We start from the raw sequence: 22197 nt of genomic DNA, 5'->3' as shown, positions 1-22197 counted from the left end.
GTCATATGTGAAGCAGGTGGCACTCTTCAATTAATGGGTAAGATACTGGTAGTCTTCAAAGGATATTACTTATACACTACTCAGGAAACCCATCTTAGAATGGTGCTTGAATTTACACAAAAGAAGAGCAGTGCATACATAGTCACAAGCTTATTTGACCCATGGCAGAGTATCACAGAGCTGATGAAAAACCTGAATTGGCAAACACTTGATTATAGATGCCAATTATACCACAGTTGCCTAGTTAAATGTTCAGGAATCAGCATTAAGTGAGAAATCTTGAAATACTTTATAACTCCCTGCATACAGTATCTCCCCCATAGGGACCCATAAAACGAGAGACAAATTACAGTGTGCTCAGAAACAATATTAAACATCATTCTTCCTTCATTTTGTATGTGAATGGAAAGGGGAAAAACTTAAATAAGTCATAATGGGAATAACACTCCATCATCCATTTCATGGTAGCTTCCAAAGTACAAATGTAGATTTTTATGTAGTGGCTCTCAATTATGGTCCTTTTTTTCTTTTTATAGCCTCTGACAACTTTCAATTTTTTCCTCATCTGTTTTTTTTTTTTTGTCATAGCAGTGGAAGAGAAAGTCTCAAATAAGAAACTAATATGTTCAGTAAACTAGTCAGAATATCAGTAGTGTCATATCTCAGTGAGGAACCTGAAACTTTTGGCACAGGACAGAAGCATGTATTTTATTTTATTTTTATTATATATAGAGAACTATGGCTCAAGATAAAAATAATAGTTGGCCATGCACTGTATAGATATGTACCCAGTACAACAGTTCATAATGGGAGGGAACCTTCTTGGTATAGTGCAGTTGAGCTCCGCCCCCCCCCCCCCCCCAAAAAAACCCTTCTTGGTATACAGTGACTATAAAGAAACTTCTAAAGAAACAGAGATTACTGTCTAATATGTGTAAAACAATGCATAGGGCTGTAGACAGAGATATGCTGAATGATACACATTTGGCTGTCAAGAGATCAATGTGTGATCCTTCAGTGATATATCAGTAGCAGAATACTGTAAAATGATATTTCACAAAACCCAAAGAAATTCTCGTTTTATGTAAAGGCTGTTAGTGGCACCAAAGATAAGTGTCCAGTCTGTAGCAAATGAGACAAGAACTGAAATTGAGGGTAGCAAAGAAAAACCTGAAATGCTTCATTCAGTATCAAATAAAATACGACCATGGGCCATCGTCGTGTTCCCCTCTAAATTTTGTAGGCAGAGCACAATTTGTCAACCATATCAACTCCAATTTTGTGTGTGTTTTAATAAGTTATCATAATTCAAGGTGTACAACTTTGCTTCCACCGTTTGCCGATAGGTGGCGACATCGGTAAGTAGCAGTCGAAAGAAATAGATCACAGACATCAGGCAGTTAGCTTGGACCTAGGTCAACATAACCTCATTCAAACATTAGTCGATTTGTGTCTGCATCATAAAGTTGTTCTTCATTGAAAATGTCAGTTTACGAGCCTAATTCTCGTCATCTGCGGAAGGTGTTACTGTTTTGTTTCAGTATGAAGAAAACAGCGGCTGAGTCTAATTGAATGCTCTCAAGTACATATGGTAAGGACGCTATTAGCGAAGGAACATGTCATGAGTGGTTTCAACGCTTAAAGAATGGTGATTTTAACATTGTAGATCGGTATAGTGGTGGAAGAGAGAATGTTTTCGAAGATGCAGAATTGGAGACATTGCTGAGTAAAGACTCGTGTCAAACTCAAGAAGAATTGGCACGATTAGTGGGAGTGATACAGCAAGCCATTTCAAAATGTCTCAAGGCTATGGGCATGATTCAGAAAGAAGGAACTTGGGTCCCGTGTGAGCTGAAATGAAGAGACATTGAATGGCGTTCGTGTGTTTGTGAACAGTTGCTTCAGAGGCAAAAACGGAAGGGATTTCTGCATCCCATTGTGACTAGGGACAAAAAATGGGTTCATTATGATAACACTAAATGCAAAAAATAATGGGGATATCCTGGCCATGCTTCCATGTTGATGGCCAAACCGAATATTCACGGCTCCAAGATCATGATCTGCATTTGGTGGGACCAGCTCAGCATCATGTACTATGAGGTGTTAAAACCAAGTGAAACAATCACAGGTGCTCGTTATCAAATGTAATTAATGCATTTGAGCAGAGCATTTCAAGACAAACAGCCTCAATACAGCAAGAGGTACGCTAAAGTGATTTTGCATCACGACAACGCTCAACCCCACACAGCGAAACATGTTAACATGTACTTGGAAATGTTAAAATGGGAAGTCCTACCCCACCTGCCGTATTCTCCAGACATTGCTCCCTCTGACTATCACCTCTTTAGACCAATGGCGCATGTCATGGCTGACTAGCACTTCCGATCTCATGAAGAAGTCAAAAATTGGACTGATTTGTGAATCACTTCAAAAGATGAACAGTTTTTTTGATGCGGGATTTGTACACTGCCTGAAAGATGGGAGAAAGTAGTGGCCAGTGATGGAAAATACTTTGAATGATACATGTGTAACCATTTTTTTTTCATTAAAGCCTCAAATTTTGGGGAAAAAACAGTGGAAGCAAAGTTGTACATCTTCTAAGTTTTCTTTTATCTCCCGTGTTTTTGTCAATTTCAGTGTCATACTGCATACTTGAGATCAGTAAAATATTTTTTTTGTTATATTTATTTTGTAGTACGTAAGAAACGATCGTACCTTCTTTTCTGTAAGAAAATATGCTACAATTTGCAGCCCTGGTTTTCACATCCTTTATTTCCTTCGGGATCTGCCTTCCCCCCCCCACCCCCCCCCCCCCCCCCCACCCCCACCCGTCCCCCCCCCAATGTATGACAGCTGGTGCTTCTCTTCTCTGACAAATCACGGAGTAGATTTACATTGCTGAACCAGTTGTTAGCACAGAAATTGCATCCTGAATTAGTGAGAGGGGCCACCAAATGTTCAACCACATCACTGCTTTTATTACTAAGCTGAAAAAGGCCATCTGGCTGTCTGCCAGCATAGATCTCCATGTTGCATGTATAAAATAGTTTGGAATCAACTGCAGCAAATTTCTTTATTCCACATTTTGCCGGCTTCGACAGTGTGCGTTGGATAAAAGAGCAATGTCCTCTGAAGGCCTTGAGTTTCTCGTCAGTGGTGGTGTTTTGGTCTACTATGTAACAAGATTGGCAGTTCTTCACAAACTTTTGAAATAAATCTCGTATTGGTGCCAGGCAGTCCACTACTCTGCGTTCACTACATGATTGTCTATCATCAAATTGCAGAGCTTATAACAGAAAACGAAAGCTGTACTCATTCATGGTCGATCGAAATATCTCAATTCTGAGCCCCTTGGAATTCTATAAATAGTGAAGACTTTTCCTTCCCACCTTGTGCGCTCCAGCTATGTATGTATAGAAGTCCAATGAAGGCTTTTATCTCGACTGTGTCCATTGGGTGAGCATTCGATCTCAAAATAAAAATAAACAGAGTAGTTGACACCACTGTAAAGAAACGAGGAAGACTAGAATGTAAATGCTGGTGCTGGATCGAAGAGATCCAGAGTCCTTCATTTGCCTGAATGTAAAACACAAAGAGACATTACATTGAGAAAAATTCAATGAATCTCATTGCTTCTGTGTAGCTAAGGTGTTGCTGTTGTGGAAGTAAACACACTATTGCCTGTTGCGAAAGCCCGAGTTGGGGGGTAGACGAGTGTGGGTAAATTACACCATAGGAGTGGAGATGTAGGCACAGAAACACTACCTAGTGGATCTGTGCTATCCAGCACCAGCATCGGACTGTTAATGACCTTGCAAGACAATATTAATAGTAACCTCAGACTTTTTTGCAGATGATGCAGTTATCTATAACAAGGTATTATGTGAAAGAATCTGCATAAATATTCAGTCAGATCTTGACAAGATTTCAAAGTCGTGCAAAGATTGGCAACTTGCCAGAAATGTAAAACTGTGCACTTTACAAAATTAAAAAATGTATCCTATGACCAAAAAATCAATGAGTCACTGCTGGAATTGGTCAAATCATATAAATACCTGGGTGTAACTCTTTGTAGAGATGTGAAATGGAATGATCACATAGGCTTAGTTGTGGGTAAAGCAGGTGGTAGGTTTGGTTTATTGGTATAATGCTGGGAAAGTGCAATCGATCTACAAAGGAGATTGCTTAGAAATCCCTTGTGCTGCTGGTTCTAGAAAGCTGCTCAAGTATGTGGGACCTGTACCAAATAGGACCAACAGGGGATACTGAATATATACAGAGCAGGGCAGCATGAAAAGTCACATGTTTGTTTGACTCATGAGAGAGTGTCACACAGATACTGAAGGAATTGAACTAGAAGACTCTTGAAGATAGAAGTAAACTATCCCAAGAAATTGTATTAACCAAGTTTCAAGAACCTGCTTTAAACGATAACCCTTGGGTTATACAACAATCCCCTATGTATCGCCCACGTAGGGATCTTGAGGATAAGATTAAATAATTTCAACACACATAGAGGCATTCAAACAATCATTCTCCCTGCTCTCCATATGGGAATGGAATGGAATGGAAAGAAACCCTAATAACTGATACAATGGGACGTACCTTCTGCCATGCATCACATGGTGGTTTGTAGAGTATAGGTGTATAACTTCAGATTAAAACTGGAGAAACTGTAGAACTGTAGGAAATTAAGGAAATGGAATCTGGATAAGTTGGAAGAAACAGAAGTTGTTGCGAGTTTTAAAAGGAACACTAGGCAACTATTGACCGGCTTACATAAAGGATGCTGAATTTAATTGACAAAAGGAAAACTATATAAACACAGTAAATGCACGAGGCAAAAGAGAATACTGATGTCTAAAAATTATATTGGCAAAAAGTGCCAAGTGCTAAAACAGGAATGGCTAAGACGAGAAATAGATAGGTGTAGAAACAATCATGACTAGAGGAAAGGTAGCTGCTGCCTGTAAGAAAATTAAGAAACCTTTGGAGAACAGAGAAGTACCTGTGTGAATATTAAGTGTTGAAATAGCAAGCCACAATGAAGCAAAGAAGGAAATTGAGAAAGTCTGAAGAATGTGCGGAAGGGCTGTACAAGGAAAACAAACTTGAGACAATATTATGGAAAGGGAAGAGAGGAAGTAGATGAACATGAGATGGAAGATAAGATACTGTGAGGAGAATTTGACAGTGCTCTGAAGGGCCTAAATTGAAACAAGGCACTTTTAGTTGTCAACATTCTCCCATAATTACTGAAATCCTTGGGAGAACATACCATAACAAAACTATTCCACCTAGTACGCAAGATATGTTAGATAGGCAAAATGCCCTCAGACTTCAAGAAGGATGTTTTACTTCGAATACCAAAGAAGGGAAATGCTGGGCAATGTGAGTCTTATCTAAAAATCAGTTTAAGAAGCCATGGTTGAAAACTACTGACAATAATTATTCATAGAAAACCTCAGGGAAGATCAGTTTGGGTTCCAGAGAAATGTAGGGAAACCTGAAGCAATACTGATCCTATGACTTGTGTTAGAAGTTGGACTGTAGAAAGTCAAACTTGCCTTGATAGTATTTTTAAATCCAGAGAAAGCTTTTTACAAGGTTGAATGGAATATGCACTTCAAAATTCTGAAGGTTGCTGGTATAAAATGCATGAAAGGGAAGCAGTGGTTGGGGAGTGAGACAGGGTTGTAGCCTATCCCCGACATTATTCAATCTGTATATTGAGCAAGCAGTAAAGGAAACAAAAGAAAAATTTGGAGTAGGAATTAGAATCCATGGAGAAGAAATAAAAACTTTGAGATTTGCTGATGACATTGTAATTGTGTCAGAGGACCTGGAAGAGCATGAGTTTTGCTATCTGGGGTAATGCAGGAGTAGATTTAATAATGAATAAAAAAAAAAAATAGGAGTGCGGGTAAGCTACTACAAACAGCATAGTGAACGCATTATTGTGGCCAAGATAGACACGAAGCCCATGCCTACTACAGTGGTACTAGTTTATATGCCAGCTAGCTCTGCAGATGACGAAGAAATTAATGAAATATATGATGAGATAAAAGAAATTATTCAGGTAGTGAAGGGAGTCGAAAATTTAATAGTCATGGGTGACTAGAATTCGAGAGTAGGAAAAGGGAGAGAAGGAAACATAGTAGGTGAATATGGATTGGGGGTAAGAAATGAAAGAGGAAGCCATCTGGTAGAATTTTGCACAGAGCATAACTTAATCATAGGTAACACTTGGTTCAAGAATCATAAAAGAAGGTTGTATACATGGAAGAATCCTGGAGATACTAGAAGGTATCAGATAGATTATATAATGGTAAGACAGAGATTTAGGAACCAGGTTTTAAATTGTAAGACATTTCCAGGGGCAGATGTGGACTCTGACCAAAATCTATTGGTTATGAACTGTAGATTAAAACTGAAGAAATTGCAAAAAGGTGGGAATTTAAGGAGATGGGACCTGAATAAACTGACTAAACCAGAGGTTGACAGAGTTTCAGGGGGAGCATAAGGGAACAATTGACAGGAATGGGGGAAAGAAATATAGTAGAAGAAGAATGGGTAGCTCTGAGGGATGAAGTAGTGAAGGCAACAGAGGATCAAGTAGGTAAAAAGACGAGGGCTAGTGGAAATCCTTGGGTAACAGAAGAGATATTGAATTTAATTGATGAAAGGAGAAAATATAAAAATGCAGTAAATGAAGCAGGCAAAAAGGAATACAAACGTCTCAAAAATGAGATCGACAGGAAGTGCAAAATGGCTAAGCAGGGATGGCTAGAGGACAAATGTGAGGATGTAGGGGCTTATCTCACTGGGGGTAAGATAGATACTGCCTACAGGAAAATTAAAGAGACCTTCAGAGAAAAGAGAGCCACTTGTATGGATATCAAGAGCTCAGATGGAAACCCATTTCTAAGCAAAGAAGGGAAAGCAGAAAGGTGGAAGGAGTATGTAGAGGGTCTGTACAAGGGTGAAGTACTTGAGGACAATATTATGGAAATGGAGGAGGATGTAGATGAAGATGAAATGGGAGATACAATACTGTGTGAAGAGTTTGACAGAGTACTGAAAGACCTGAGTCGAAACAAGGCCCCGGGAGTAGACAACATTCCATTAGAACTAATGACGGCCTTGGGAGAGCCACTCCTGGCAAAACTCTACCATCTGGTGAGCAAGATGTATGAGACAGGCGAAATACCCTCAGACTTCAAGAAGAATATAATAATTCCAATCCCAAAGAAAGCAGGTGTTGACAGATGTGAAAATTACCGAACTATCAGTTTAATAAGTCACAGCTGCAAAATACTAACGTGAATTCTTTACAGACGAATGGAAAAACTGGTAGAAGCTGACCTTGGGGAAGATCAGTTTGGATTCCATAGAAATGTTGGAACACTTGAGGCAATACTGACCCTACGACTTATCTTAGAAGAAAGATTAAGGAAAGGGAAACCTACGTTTCTAGCATTTGTAGACTTAGAGAAAGCTTTTGACAATGTTGACTGGAATACTCTCTTTCAAATTCTGAAGGTGGCAGGGGTAAAATACAGGGAGCAAAAGGCTGTTTACAATTTGTACAGAAACCAGATGGCAGTTATAAGAGTCGAGGGACATGAAAGGGAAGCAGTGGTTGGGAAGGGTGTGAGTCAGGGTTGTAGCCTCTCCCCGATGCTATTCAATCTGTATATTGAGCAAGTAGTAAAGGAAACAAAAGAAAAATTTGGAGTAGGTATTAAAATCCAAGGAGAAGAAATAAAAACTTTGAGGTTTGCCGATGACATTGTAATTCTGTCAGAGACAGCAAAGGACTTGGAAGAGCAGTTGAGCAGAATGGACAGTGTCTTGAAAGGAGGATATAAGATGAACATCAATAAAAGCAAAACGAGGATAATGGAATGTAGTCGAATTAAGTCGGGTGATGCTGAGGAAATTAGATTAGGAATTGAGACACTTAAAGTAGTAAATGAGTTTTGCTATTTGGGGAGCAAAATAACTGATGATGGTCGAAGTAGAGAGGATATGAAATGTAGACTGGCAATGGCGAGGAAAGTGTTTCTGAAGAAGAAAAATTTGTTAACATCGAGTATAGATTTAAGTGTCAGGAAGTCGTTTCTGCAAGTATTTGTATGGAGTGTAGCCATGTATGGAAATGAAACATGGACGATAAATAGTTTGGACAAGAAGAGAATAGAAGCTTTTGAAATGTGGTGCTACAGAAGAATGCTGAAGATTAGATCACAGAACTGATGAGGGGGTATTGAATAGGATTGGGGAGAAGAGGAGTTGTGGCACAACTTGACAAGAAGAAGGGATCGGTTGGTGGGACATGTTCTTAGGCATCAGGGGGTCACAAATTTAGCATTGGAGTGCAGGGTGGAGGGTAAAAATCGTAGAGGGAGACCAAGAGATGTATACACTAAGCAGATTCAGAAGGATGTAGGTTGCAGTAAGTACTGGGAGATGAAGAAGCTTGCACAGGATAGACTAGCATGGAGAGGTGCATCAAACCAGTCTCAGGACTGAAGACCACAACAACAACAACATCTGGAGAGCAAAATAACTGATGATGGTCGGAGTAGAAAGGATACAAAATGTACACTAGCAATGACAAGGAAAGTGTTTCTGAAGAGAAATTTGTTAACATTGAGTATAGATTTAAGTGTCAGGAAGTCTTTTCTGAAAGTATTTGTGTTGAGTGTAGTCATGTATGGAAGTGAAACATGGATGATAAATAGTTTAGACAAGAAGAGAATAGAAGCTTTCGAAATGTTGTGCTACAGAAGAATGCTGAAGATAAGATGGGTATATCATATAACTAATGAGGAGGTACTGAATGGAATGGGGAGAAAAGTTGCTGAAGGATAATCCAAGACTGGTCATCATCGTCAGTACTATTAAAATGGGGTGAGAAAATAAAGGCTGTATGTACTAGGTAGCTGCATCAAACCAGTCTTTACCTGAAGACAACCGGCATGACCACATTTTGTTAATTCTACTATGTGGTACTGAGTCTGAGTTAGCAAAAATAGTTTACAGCAGTTTAATGATTGTTAATTGTTAATAGCAAATGTTACTAAAAGGAAAAGGTAATGGAGAAAAGTAAAAAATTGTGAGAAAGAATAGCTGGCTAGAACTTACCTCCAGGAAGTGATGTATCTAGTACTGCCCATGGACAAACTTAAAAATGCACAATACTACCCTAGATTTTGAACTTTTAGTTTGTTCCTCTGAGAGCAGTAGGGCTAAATTGGGGAAGGTAAAAGAAAAGAAGTATGTGTCTCTCAGACACCGAGATGAGAGTGACCCACCTGTCGTGAGTATTACAGGAGACAAAGTGAATTTGAAAGAAAAGAAAGAGTAGGGCAAGGTGAAGGGTTTCTGTCCATAGGCAAACTGGATGTTGTAAGAATGTGCATAAAATAACACACAAGTGATAATCAATAAATATGCTGTAAAGATTGCTCAAAAGTAAATGAGACTGCTGGGATTTGGGAGACGTTCACTAAATACAGAAAGGCAGCAGGCAAGTAAGGAAAAAACTTTCGATGAAGGAGGGAAAACAGTCTCCAAACAGAGAGATAAGTTCGCCAAACAGTGAAAGTGAATGAAAAGAGATAACTAAGTAATAAGAATCATCAACAGATAGAAAAAGTTCTCCAAACAAAGAAATAGGATCACTGAACTGTTAAAAAAAGATTACCAAGTTTGGAAAAGGTCACTGAACATGAAAAAAAATAGTAAAGATCACCAAGTGATGTAATAATGTGAATAGTTCCTGTACAAAGACAAATTGGTTGATGAAAGAATGTCCAGAAAATAGTAAAACTGAAATAAGGGGTAGTCATTAATGTACTGCAAATGTCATTGAAATGAAATAAGACTTAGATGCTGGTGAGTCTCCCGGGTTGTGTGGTCATGGTCCATGAGACTTTTTTTGTTCCAAATTTTCATCCAGAACTGCCATGGACAGTTTAATTGTGCGCCTGGATCCTCTAAAGATATTTTACGTAGCTCTGGATGAAATGTTCGGAACAAAATAGTTTCGTGGACCATGACCACACAACCTGGGAGATTCACCAGCAACTAAGACACCTGGTTGTGAAAGCCTTCACTGTGTGATCAAAAAAGACTGCAAGGAAATGGAGGAAGATTGCTAAAAGCACAAAAATGGAAGCAAAACAATAAAAACTTGTCAATCAATGAGGAAGAAGTATTGCATAATGGAGAAAGAGAGAGAGAGAGAGAGAGAGAGAGAGAGAGAGAGAGAGAGAAAGAACACCAGGTACAAACGGAAAATCGCTGGACACAGGCAAAAGGTTGGAACAAAAAACAATAATTGCTAAACAAATGAAGGATTGCTACACATGAAAGAAAGTTATCTGAACATGTTATACTACAGAAGATGAAAAAGATCACCAAATGATGAAAAATGTGACAGGCAAGAACTGCAGAAAGTACACTAACAAAACAAAAGAAGAAAAGCAGTTAATGGTATCAGTAGGAAAATTCACATGAGAAAACTTGAAAGTTATAGAGACAGAATTGCTGGCCAGTGCACCTTCTTAATTTTGTTGGCTAAATATTCAGTACTGCCAATAGACAAATAAAATAATACATGACACTATCCTAGCTTTCTGAACTATTAGTTCTTTCATCAGTGAGGAGAGAGGTTTCGCAGTGGAAAGATAATAAAGTAGAGCAGGTTACTCAGACTCCAGAATGGGACACACCTTGTAAGAAGATAAGGGGAGACAAAGATTTATTTATGTCACATGAATTTGGAAGATTTGATGGGTATATCAAGTAACTAATGAAGCACTTAATCAAACTGGAGAAAAAATAAATTTTTGGCACAACTGGATACAAAGGATAGGATACAATCTGGTAACAGAGGGACGTGTGGGATATAAAGCTTGAATAGAGTAAGCAGGTTTAAATGGATGTAGGTTGCAGTAGTTACGCAGCTATTAAGAGACTTGCACAGGATGTATTATCATGAAGAGCTCCATCAAATTAGCCTTTGGACTTAAGACCATTACTCCAACAAATTTTATGTGTGTCTGTGGGCAGCATTAAATATTACAGCTCATGGAGATAAGTAATGGTCAGTGACTCAGCTCCACAATTTTAATAGCTGCTTCTCTTTGTTAATGTAGAATTAGACTCGTTCCACATTCCTAGAAGTCTATTTTCAGGATGAGATCTACAGTATGTTATGAGGGAATGAATGTTTGACTAAATTACAATCTTTCATCTCAATAAGGTTCCAGCTTTCGTTTTACCATATCTTGTGTTGATATTACATTTTAAAGGAGTTAGGAAGTTTGTTGTATTTAATTTATGACATGCAGCAGAGACGTTTATAAAATAACATGTGCAGCTTTTTTTAAGTTATTTGTCTTTTACACTGTTGGTAGTTGTAGTTCTGCCATCCAAGGATTATAATTCACTTCTATTCACCAAAGGTCTTTTTTCCCACTGTTTGCTGTTGTACTTTCAGCATCCTAGTACATAATTCACTGAAAATTCTCATTTTCATCCTGGAATTGCCAGGCAGACTGTTTTTATCTTACTTTTCTTTTTCTCTGCTGCATTATTATAGCACATAATTTAATTTCTAATGCTATTTATTCCAGAATAAACCTTTCTGTAGTAGTAAGTACAGGTTTTTGGGAGCCGCAACAACAAGAAAATCATCTTGTTTTTGCTTTACTACATATACAACAGAATTTGCAAACAAGGTGCTGAAATGGTGTCAAACTGAATCATCAGACCATGAGCCACAAGATATTTATCTTATTTTGGTTTTGATAAATTCAGTTTTCCTTTAGTTTCTGAAGTAATTTATACATACCTATTGTCTAGTAAAATAAAAAATAAATAAAAAGAGAGAGGGAGAGACAAATAAATGAACAAATAATGTTCCCACTGGATTTATTGTCTCTTAACAGAGAAAGTAACTCAGTATATTGAGTAATTAAATGTCAAGTAATGTAACTAGATTAATTTGTTTGTGGCCTATTTTACTATGTGACATTAGCTGCTCATCAGTCACCTGACAGCTTCTTGTGGGCCACCACAATTTCCTCTCCTGTGCAAACATCTTCATCTCAGAGTAGCACTTACAGCCAAAGTCCTAAATTACTTGCCTGATATAGTCATGGGATACCTCCTAATTCCATGACGTACCTCCTTTTGCCCAGTGCAGTGGAGCAGCTCGATGTTGCATGGACTCAACAAGTCGTTGGAAGTTCCCTGCAGGAATATTGAGCCATGTTGCCTCTATAGCTGTCCACTATTGTGAAAGTGTTGCTGGTGCAGGATTTAGTGCATGAACTGACCTGTTGATTATATCCCATAAATGTTCAGTGGGATTCATGTCAGACACTCAAATTGTCCAGAATGTTCTTCAAATCAATTGTGATTAACATGGCGCATTGTCATCCATAAAATTTCCATCATTGTTTGGGGACATGGAAGTCCATGAAGGGCTGCAAATGAACGCCAAGTAGCTGAACATAACCATTTCCAGTCAATGATCGGTTCAGTTGGACCAGAGGACCCCATCCATTCCATGTAAACACAGCCCACACCATTATGGAGCCATCACCAGCTTTCACAGTGCCTTTTTGACAGTCTGTGTCCATGGCTTTATACGGTTTGCAACACATTTAAACCTTACCATCAGCTGTTCCCAACTGAAATCGGGACTCATCTGACCAGGCCATAGTTTTCCAGTTGGGGTCCAACCAATATGGTCATGAGCCCAGGAAAGGTGCTGCAGGTGATGTCGTGTTGTTAGCAGAGGCATTCACATCAGTCATCTGCTGACACAGCTCATTATTGCCAAATTTCACCACACTGTCCTAAAGGATACATATACATTAACTACTGCAGTTATTTCATGCAGTGTCTGTCTAGGAGTGACAACTCTATTCAAACGCTGCTGCTCTCAGGCGTTAAGTGAAGGCCGTTGGCCACTGCATTGACTGTGGTGAGAGATAATGTGTGAAGTGTGGTATTTTCGCCACTCTGTTGACACTATGGATCACAGAATACTGAATTCCCTAATTATTTCTGAATTGGAATGTCCTATGCATCTAGCTCCAACTACCATTCTGCAGTTAAAAGTCTGTTAGTTCCTGTCATATGACCACAATCACATTAGTAACTTACTCGCATGAATCAACTGAGTACAAATGACTGCTCCACCAATGCACTGCTCTTTTATAACTTGTGTATGTGGTCTACCACCATCTGTATATGTAAATATCGCTATCCCATGGCTTTATGAGGCCTCAGTGTATTCCAGCCTCGATCTTCCCCTGCAATTTTTACCCTCTACAGCTCCCTCTACTATCATGGAAGTTATTCCCTGAAGTATTATCGCATGTCCTACTATCGTGCCCCTTCTTTTTGTTAACATTTTCTACATATTCCTATCCTCACCTATTCTATGGAGAACCTCATCATTCCTAATCCTATCAGTCCACCTAATTTTCAACATCCTTGTGTAGAATCACATCTCAGGTGCTTCAGTTTTCTTTTTCTTGACTTCCCCCTAGTCCATAATTCACTTCCATAAGATGCTGTGCTCCAAACATACATTCTCAGAAATTTCTTTGGCAAATTAAGGCCATTGTTTTGATACTATTAGACTTCTTTTGGGCAGGAATGCCCTTTTTGACTGTTCTTATCTGCTTTTTATCTCATCTTTGCTTTATCTTTCATACACTATTTTGCTTCCAAGGTAGGCAAATTCCTTCATTTTGTCTACCTCGTTTGATGTTAATTTTATCACTTATGTCATTTCTGCCACTCCTCATCACTTTCATGTTTTCTGGGTTTATTCTCAGTTCATATGCTGTGCTCAGTAGACTGATCGTTTTGATTAACGTGTCCTGTAATTCTTTCTCACTTCCATTGAGGATAGCAATGTCATCACTGAATTTTAATCTCACTATTGAAACTTTTATTTCAATAATTGCTTCTTTAATATACAAGCTTAACTGTAGGAGAGAAACACTGCACCCTCATCTTTCCCCTTTTTTTAATCTGAGCACATTGTTTCTGGACTTTAATTCTTGCTGTTCCTTTTTGGTTATTACACATAATGTATATTACCTGTCATTTCCTATACTTACATCTATTTTTGTGAGAATTTTGAACATCTAGCACTATTTTCCATTGTCAAATGCTTTTTCTAGATCAAAAATCCTTTGCAAGTGCCTTGATTTTTCTTAAGTCTTGCTTCCATTATCAAGCACAGTGTCAGATCTGCCTCTGCGGTGGCTTTAGATTTCCTAAAGCCAAAGTGATTGTCATCTAACAGACACTCAATTTTCCTTTTCATTCTTCTGTACATTATTCTTGTCAGCAACTTTGACGCATGAACTGTTAAGCTGATTATACAACAGTTTTTGCACTTATCTGCCATTGCTATCTATAGGATTGTGTGGATGAAATTTTTCTGAAATTCACATATCACCTTTCCCATATATTCTACACAGCAACTCGAATAGTTATTTGGTTGCCACTTCCGCCAAAGTTTCTTGAAATTCTGAACAAATATTATCTATGCGTTCAGCCTTATTTGATCTTGTTTCCTAAAGCCTGTTAAACTGTGACTGTAATGCTGGATCACCTATGTCATCCATATCGATTCTCAGTTCTTCTTCTATCACGTTATCAAACAGTTCCTCCCTCTTATAGAGGCCTTCAGGATACTCTTTCATCCTAGCTGCTCTTTTCTCCACCAGGGGAATTCATCTTGGAATCTTAATGTTGGCTGCTTTGCTTTTAACCTCACCAAAGCTATTTTGGCTGTTCTGTATGTTAGACCTGCCCTTCCAACAACCACTTCACTTTCCATTTATTCACATTTTTCCTACAGCCATTTCACCTTAACTTCCCTATACGTCCTACATATTTTATTCTTATGTGACTTAATATTGCTGCACTCCTGTTTCTGCCTGAGCATTTTTGTGTTTCTTTCTAGCATCAATCAGTTGAAGTATTTATTCTGTTACTCAGGGTTTCTTCACAGTTATGTTACTTGCATCTATATTTATTGTCCAACTTGTGATTTCGCTTTCTAGAAATATCCATTGCTTTTCAACTGAACTACTTTCTGCAGTATACATTGTCATAGTATTTCGTCTTAAAGAATGTGCATCACCATTCCTCAGTACTTCAGTATTCAGTTTCTTTCCAAGTTGATTCTTCCTGATGATTCTCTTATACTTCAGCCTACTCTTCATCATTACTACATCGTGACCTGAGTCTCTATCTGCTCCTGTGTACACTTCACAATCCAATATATGATTTTTGAATCTGTGTTTGACTATGTTGTAATTCATCTCGTATCTTCCAGTGTTCCAAGCCTTTTCCTCCTGTGATGATGTTTTTTTTTAAACAACCACAACAACAGTGTATTTGCTATTTCTAGCTGAAATTTGCTGCAGAACTCTATTAGTCATTCTCCCCTCTCATCTGTACTACTGAACACATATTCTCCCATGTACTGAATTATCCATTCAATATCCTCCTCATACACTTTTAATATCCCTTTATCTTCTGTTTGTGACGTTGGCATTTATACTTGAACTAGTGTTATTGGTGTTAGTTTGCTGTAGATTCTGATGAGAATGATCCTGTCACTGAATTCTTCAAAGTAACATGCTCTTTTCCCAACATTCTTATTCATAACTAATCCTACTCCAGTTATACCATTTTCTGCTGCTGTAGATATTACCTTATGTTCATATGACCAGAAATTATCATCTTCTTTCCATTTCACTTCACGAATCCCAATAATATCTAGACTGAGCTTCTGCATTTCTCTTTTCAGGCTTCCTAGTTTGCCTACCACATTTAGATTTCTGACATTCCATGCTGTGACTCATAGAATGTTACCTTTTTATTGATTTTTCATATTTTCTCATGGTCATCTCTTCTGTGACTGTTTCCTCCTGAAGACTGGAATGGGTAACTAATCTGGATTTTTTTGCCAATGGATCGAGCGTCATGACAATTTTTCAGGTACAGGCCACTTGTCCTGTGGATACACAATAAGTGTCTTTAAGGGGAGATTCCACCCCAAAATTTTGCTTTTCTTCTCCTTTCCCACATTTCAACCAAATTTCAAAATCCTGTCTATCATGTAAATATATTGCTACATCCTAGTTTTGAAGTCTAGAACTCCATTGGTGTTTGAGTTTTGAATTTTAATATGATTTTTAATATTATTTTTGAAAATCGACATTTGGTACCCAGATCTCAATTTTCAGTCTTGTTTTTTCAAGAAGATTCACAAGACATAGTTCAACCATTCTATGCATTCATTTTATGAGAAATGTTATTAATTTCTTTTCAGTATCTTTTCTTAAATTTCAAACTTAAATTTTCTTTCATTACCAGTACATAAATGTGATAATAAAACAAACTATATTTTCAATACTATTAATGTGTAGAACTATGCAAATACCAGGTGGTTGTAATCAAACTGACTGTCTTTGAAGTGCTGCAGTGTGGGCTGTATACATCGCAGGATGTTGAAACATTGTAGGTACATTCGTTAATCGTCACACTTGTGAAGTACGCGGAAAAAAGTAATAGTTCCACTTTTTGCCACCAGCTGTAAGTTGTCAGAATTTGAAATGTTTCCTGTTTTTTGACACCACTATGTTTTGTTGTTGCTTGGCAATGTGTTGATTTCTTTTGTAAAGAGACTGTTGGTGTAAAGGGTTCAGGTGATTGAATTTTTCCATATGAAATGCAATGGCTGTTGATGAGAAAGACCATGCATTGTGGGAATATCACCAACAGAAACAGCTGTGAAGAGGCACCATGTCAATAAATGGGCTATAGAATATAATCAAGATATTTGAAGAAAAAGCGAATTAGGTGGTACAGCAGGGAGTGGATGGAGGCCCATTCCCATGGCACTTGTTGATGAAGTTGCTGTAGCTATAGCCGACCATGCAGCACATGCCTCAGATTCTGCAGTCAGTGCTCAAGCTGTGTCATGGAAGTTGTCTCTCTCCTGCTCAACAGTTTAAAAATATTTTGTGGTATATTTTACACTGATATCCCTACAAGATTAAGAATGTGCACAAAATGAAATCCCAAGATAGGCTACAATGGTGTGATTTTGCCCTTCGTTTTTTGGCATGAATTGAAATGGAAATATTCTTTCCATAGACAAGGCACATTTTACTCTGTACGGTGCTGTGAATGCACAGAATTGTTGTACATAGGGTTCTACTCAGTCGTATGTTGTGCAGGAACACCCACTGCACTCAGCTTATGTGGCTGTGTCATTTGGTTTCACATGCTCCTTCATTCTAAGTCCATTTTTATTCCAGGAAATGACACCCTGTGGGCCTGTTACATGTACAGTGACACCTGCATGTTATAAGGACCCCCTTGTGCAACACATGATTCCAGCTTTGCAAGAATGAAACTTTGTCCACATGACTATTTTTAAGCAAGAAGGGGCAACACCACACATAGTTTGCCAGGTGAAAGATTTGCTTCGTGATACCTTCGGTAACAACCACATCACCTCTAGACAAATTCAAGATGTGTGACCTAGATCCTTTGACCAAAATTCATGTGACTTCTATCTGAAATATCATGTCTATCAGGGATGTATCTGGACTCTTCCTGAACTGAAGGATGGCATAAAATGACCTATTGCTCTGATTATACTACATATGCTGCAAGCAACTGTTGACCATGCCATGTTATGGATGCTGCATGTTGCTGAGTTGTGAGACCATACTGAACACATGTTGTAACTAGTGACCACATTCTAATAAAACACGACAGAACCACCATTATCATGTGTTTGATTGTTCTCCCCTTTTCCTACACCCACACCTCATTCTGAGTGCTTACAGCACCACATTTTCACCTGGTGGCAGAAAGTGGAACTATCTTTTTTTTTTTAATTTTATTTATTTTTTTTTTTCCAGCATATGCCATGAACATAACTACGATGTTTCAGTTTTCTACAATGTATACAGCCTGACTTCAGCAATCAGAACACCATCATTTTAGTTATAACCACTTGATATCTCAAGACTACTTCCTGCAAAGATTTCATTGAGACTGGCCAATAGTAAGGATAAAAGAAGTCAGCAGTAAATCTAAAACCACAAACTTATGGTAAAATGGATTTTAAAATTACATTAAAAAATGAATGCTAGTGTGAGGCGCATACCCATTAAAATTCACGAGCCCCATACATTTTCCCTTCCTGATCCAGTAAGACTTCTTGTTGTAACTTCAAGGCCAGGATAACTTTTTTCTTGAATTTTTCCTTCTCCATACAGCATCTTGTAAACTGCTTGATCCATTGTTGATCTCCAGAGAAGCTAGTTGTCTTCTCACAGGGTGATAAAAGAGTACTGGGACGTCTGCTCTCTTCAGTCTTCAAACATTCCATATTTAACTGGAAACAGCTTCTACAAGATGCAAAAGTATCTTATTTTTACGCACAAGAATTTCTCTGTGACACTTGAACCAAATGACACTGCCCAGACTGTCATTTGCACTTCGTGTCTTGCTATCACTGCATCTTGCCAGTAGTGCATCAGATGCAAGACTTGACAGAAAGGTGCTATCTTGACCATGACATCTGTTCTAAGGGGAGTGTGAATATTATCTCTGTGAGATCCTGGTACTTCACCTAATGCTCCTATTGTAAGAACAACATGACACTTCACTTCTTGGTCATTTTTTATGCTTTGGTTTTTTGTCAGTGCTCATACACTGATATAGTGTAGCATCACTGCCGACTTTGTGCTGTTTACATCTGAGACATTATTGACAATTGCATGTTACTTTCCTTCCAGAGTTATTCCTTTTGCAATATATTCCTTCACCATGTTGCAAAGACCGAAGACACTTCCTACGTGGTTGACACACTAATGTTTCTCAGTTGTAGTATCTGCAGCTTTTCTCCAATTCCATTTCAACACTAGCATAGCCATGACTATTCTGGCATCACTTCAGAATCCATGATAAGGTCAGTCAGAACATCAACAGCACATTCTATGCTGAAATTACTTGTATGCCCTCTAGTGCACCATTCCTCCTCGGACAGTCCATACTTCAAATATTTCTTAGACATATTTATGATTTGATTAAAGCCAAATTATTTTGGGGTATAAAAGTAAGCACTCCAAACATATACAATAGCCATTAAATTTTTTTTGAAAAAAAAAATTGAAATTTTAGGATAGAGTGTCTCCTTAATGCATTGATTTCCGTTGCCTTCTGCATACTCATGCCATTAATCACAGCTGATTCTTTTGTCTGCTAAGAGCAGTTTTTCATATCTAGGGCAAGAAAGTGCCTTGAACCCCTGTCCGTTCCTCTGCCTCCTTTGACAAGGCTGTTGGCAAAAAGAGGGTGGCTGTTTATCCTGGACGTCTTTGACTGACACCTCTAATGATTTTTATTCAAAATTTAAGTTATGGTTGGTATTGAATCTCAAACCTAGGGCCTTTTGATTACTAATCAAAGGTACTAACCCTACACCACAGTTGATTTCAATAGCAGAATACTTGCAGTTTTGTGTAGCAAACTACGACTAATTTAGAAACAAGTCTGTCCCAAAATATGATTATGGCTTGAAACAAATGCTGGTTTGCTATGCATAATGATGGGAAATGTAGAATGCTGCTATATGCATAAATGAAGTAAAAGAATGATAATGATACTTGTTTGCCACAGTATGTTCAGAGTAAAGTCAATCATGTTACTCAAGTACTTGGAGCAACAAGTCAGGAAGTGTAGAGTACAGTGTCATGAGATCTTGAGTACAGGTAAACTAGATTTCAGGCATTAGCATAAGGGGCATTCAAAAATAAATGAGTCGGAGGCATGATTACAGAAACCAATACCTGTATGTTAGAAGTATTGACCCTGGCTGTTGAGACACTGGTCCCACTGTGACACAAGGTGGTGAATGGCTGTCTAATAAAATTCCCGAGGCTGCGATGTTAACCAGTTCCGCATGTACAGCAGGACATCATCGTCCGAGGTGAATCGTTTGCCCCGCAGAGCCTTTTTGAGGGAACTGAGATAGTCTCCTTCTGATTCACTTCCTGCACCACAGAACGACAGTGAATGCCCAGCGTTACTCGCAAACATTGATCACCCTTCGCCAAGCGATCAAATCAAAACAACCAGGCAGTCTCACCTGTGGGGTCATTCTGCTCCACGACGAAGCAAACACAGTCACAGCACTCCTGTAGAAATTCAAATGGGAGGTTCTCAGCCACCCTCCATATAATCCAGAGCTCTCTCCCTATTATTACGCCATTTTTGGTCCCCTTAAAAAGGCTCTGAGGGCAAATGATTCACCTCCGACGACGACATCCAGATGTACATGCAGATCTGGTTAACATCGCAGCTCCGGGAACTTAATGAGACAGCCATTTATTGCCATGTACCACAGTGGGACCAGTGTTTCAACAGCCAGGGTCAATACTTCTAACATACAGTTACTGGTTTCTGTAATTATGCCTCTGGCTCGTTTCTTTTTGAACACCCCTTATACAGTGGGATCCTATTGCGAACATTGGGGTAATGTAATAAGTTAAGTTCATTGAACCTGAGACTTATCTTTTCATATTAGGAAATTGCTTTCACACATTTAAAAAACATGAAGAAGAATATATGAAGTGCACAAGTGATGTAGATGTCTGGAAATGGCTTCTTTTGGATTAATAAATCATTCATTGAATGAAATTGTGACTCACAGTATTAATAGTTCACTAACACACATCCTACTGCTCCACTGCACTTGTAACTGCGGCATCTTCCCCTTTAATCTTTACTAAGGACACAAGTGAGTTTCTAAACAAATTCAGTAACACAGCTTGTATGTCTCCCATGACAGATGAAGTTTTATTAGATTGTCTTGCTAATAATACCTGTCAAATTCTGGTGGAACTAGCAATAACATCCAGCCTTTGAAATGTGTGTCCCATTTACTGTGTATCAGCATAAAATGTTGAAAAGTATTACTTGTGATATGCCCTTTTGGAATGTGCAAGTATAACTAGACTGAAAATTCAAGCGTTTTACTGTTGTTCTGCTTTACAGTGTATGTTAGAAAGTGTGCACAAAGGGTATATTAGTTCTGAAATACGTATAAAAGAAGTAATAGTGATACTTAATATGCAGCAACCTTACTTATAAAATTGTTACTATGAAAATGAAGCAAAAAACTACCGTACTTGTTATTTTTGAATGCTATTTTTTTATGAGTAAAGATTTTCGGCAGTTTTGTATTACACATCCTGTTGTGTACACAGCACTATTCTTTCTATTTTAGGAATACAAACTGTAAGTTTTGCTGGTTGGGAAGCCATTGATAAAGAGGAAAAACGAAGAGGAGCAAAGCATGGCAAGCCAAGAGAGAAGATATTAAGTGTGAGGGAAATGCTCGAAATTGCAGAAAAGTACACCACCTAATGCTGTGATATTATGTTGAGGATGATGAACCTTTGCAGTTTTCCCTAACATTAAACTTGTAAAGTTTCATCATCAACCTATATTTGTTACATAAATAAACTCTTGAGAGAAAACTGATAATGTACAGTGTATCTTGTTTCAGAATGATGGTTTTGTACTATTAAAGTTTTTATATTACATCTTTATTACTTAATTTATAAAGTCCATCATACAACACCAAATTTTCTGTCCTGCCCTACCTCTGATGACTTCACTTTCAGTTAGGGGACAAACAGTAAAAGGAAGAGAAGATGTGCTTTCTTGAAAACTGCTGTCAAATTTAGAAATATAACAAATTAGTTTTTGTTTATGAGGTGATGGTTATAAATTAACTGGACTGATGCTGTCCCAGAGTAAGTAGGCATGCGTCAAAGATGAACAACCAGTAGCTGTGAGTCGTGAAGCCTTCTGTCAGATGTGACATCTTTGGCGTCTGCAGGCAAATCAGTGTGATCATGGCCTTCATTTGTCTGTGAGCCAGTTTTTTCATTTTTCCAGAAAAGTGAAATGTGTAATACTAGAGCACCCATTTGTCATGGAGTTTCACATGAATCTTGGAAAAACTGTTACTTAAACCTATCTCTTTCTAAAAGAAGTGTATTGAGAAGACAATTTATTGTGTACATGAGTTACAAGATGGCCGAGATGATGTTG

The 22197-nt window shown here is 38.2% G+C and overlaps 1 protein-coding gene across 2 annotated transcripts in view; it reads left to right on the top strand.

Moving 5' to 3' along the window:
* The window catches only part of LOC126457963 (NADPH:adrenodoxin oxidoreductase, mitochondrial), an 82122-nt gene extending 60439 nt beyond the window's left edge, over positions 1 to 21683 (top strand). For both annotated transcript variants that reach the window (XM_050094720.1, XM_050094719.1), the window contains exon 8: positions 21365 to 21683. In XM_050094720.1, the coding sequence (XP_049950677.1) occupies positions 21365 to 21504 (140 nt within the window). In that variant the 3' untranslated portion in view covers positions 21505 to 21683. The remainder of the gene's footprint in view (positions 1 to 21364) is intronic.
* Positions 21684 to 22197: the final 514 nt, after the last annotated feature.

The sequence above is a fragment of the Schistocerca serialis genome, chromosome 2, assembly GCF_023864345.2.
Source record: "Schistocerca serialis cubense isolate TAMUIC-IGC-003099 chromosome 2, iqSchSeri2.2, whole genome shotgun sequence".
Lineage (NCBI taxonomy): Eukaryota > Metazoa > Arthropoda > Insecta > Orthoptera > Acrididae > Schistocerca > Schistocerca serialis.
The sequence above is the reverse complement of the archived record's forward strand: the minus strand, read 5'-3'. Positions and strand labels throughout refer to the sequence as shown.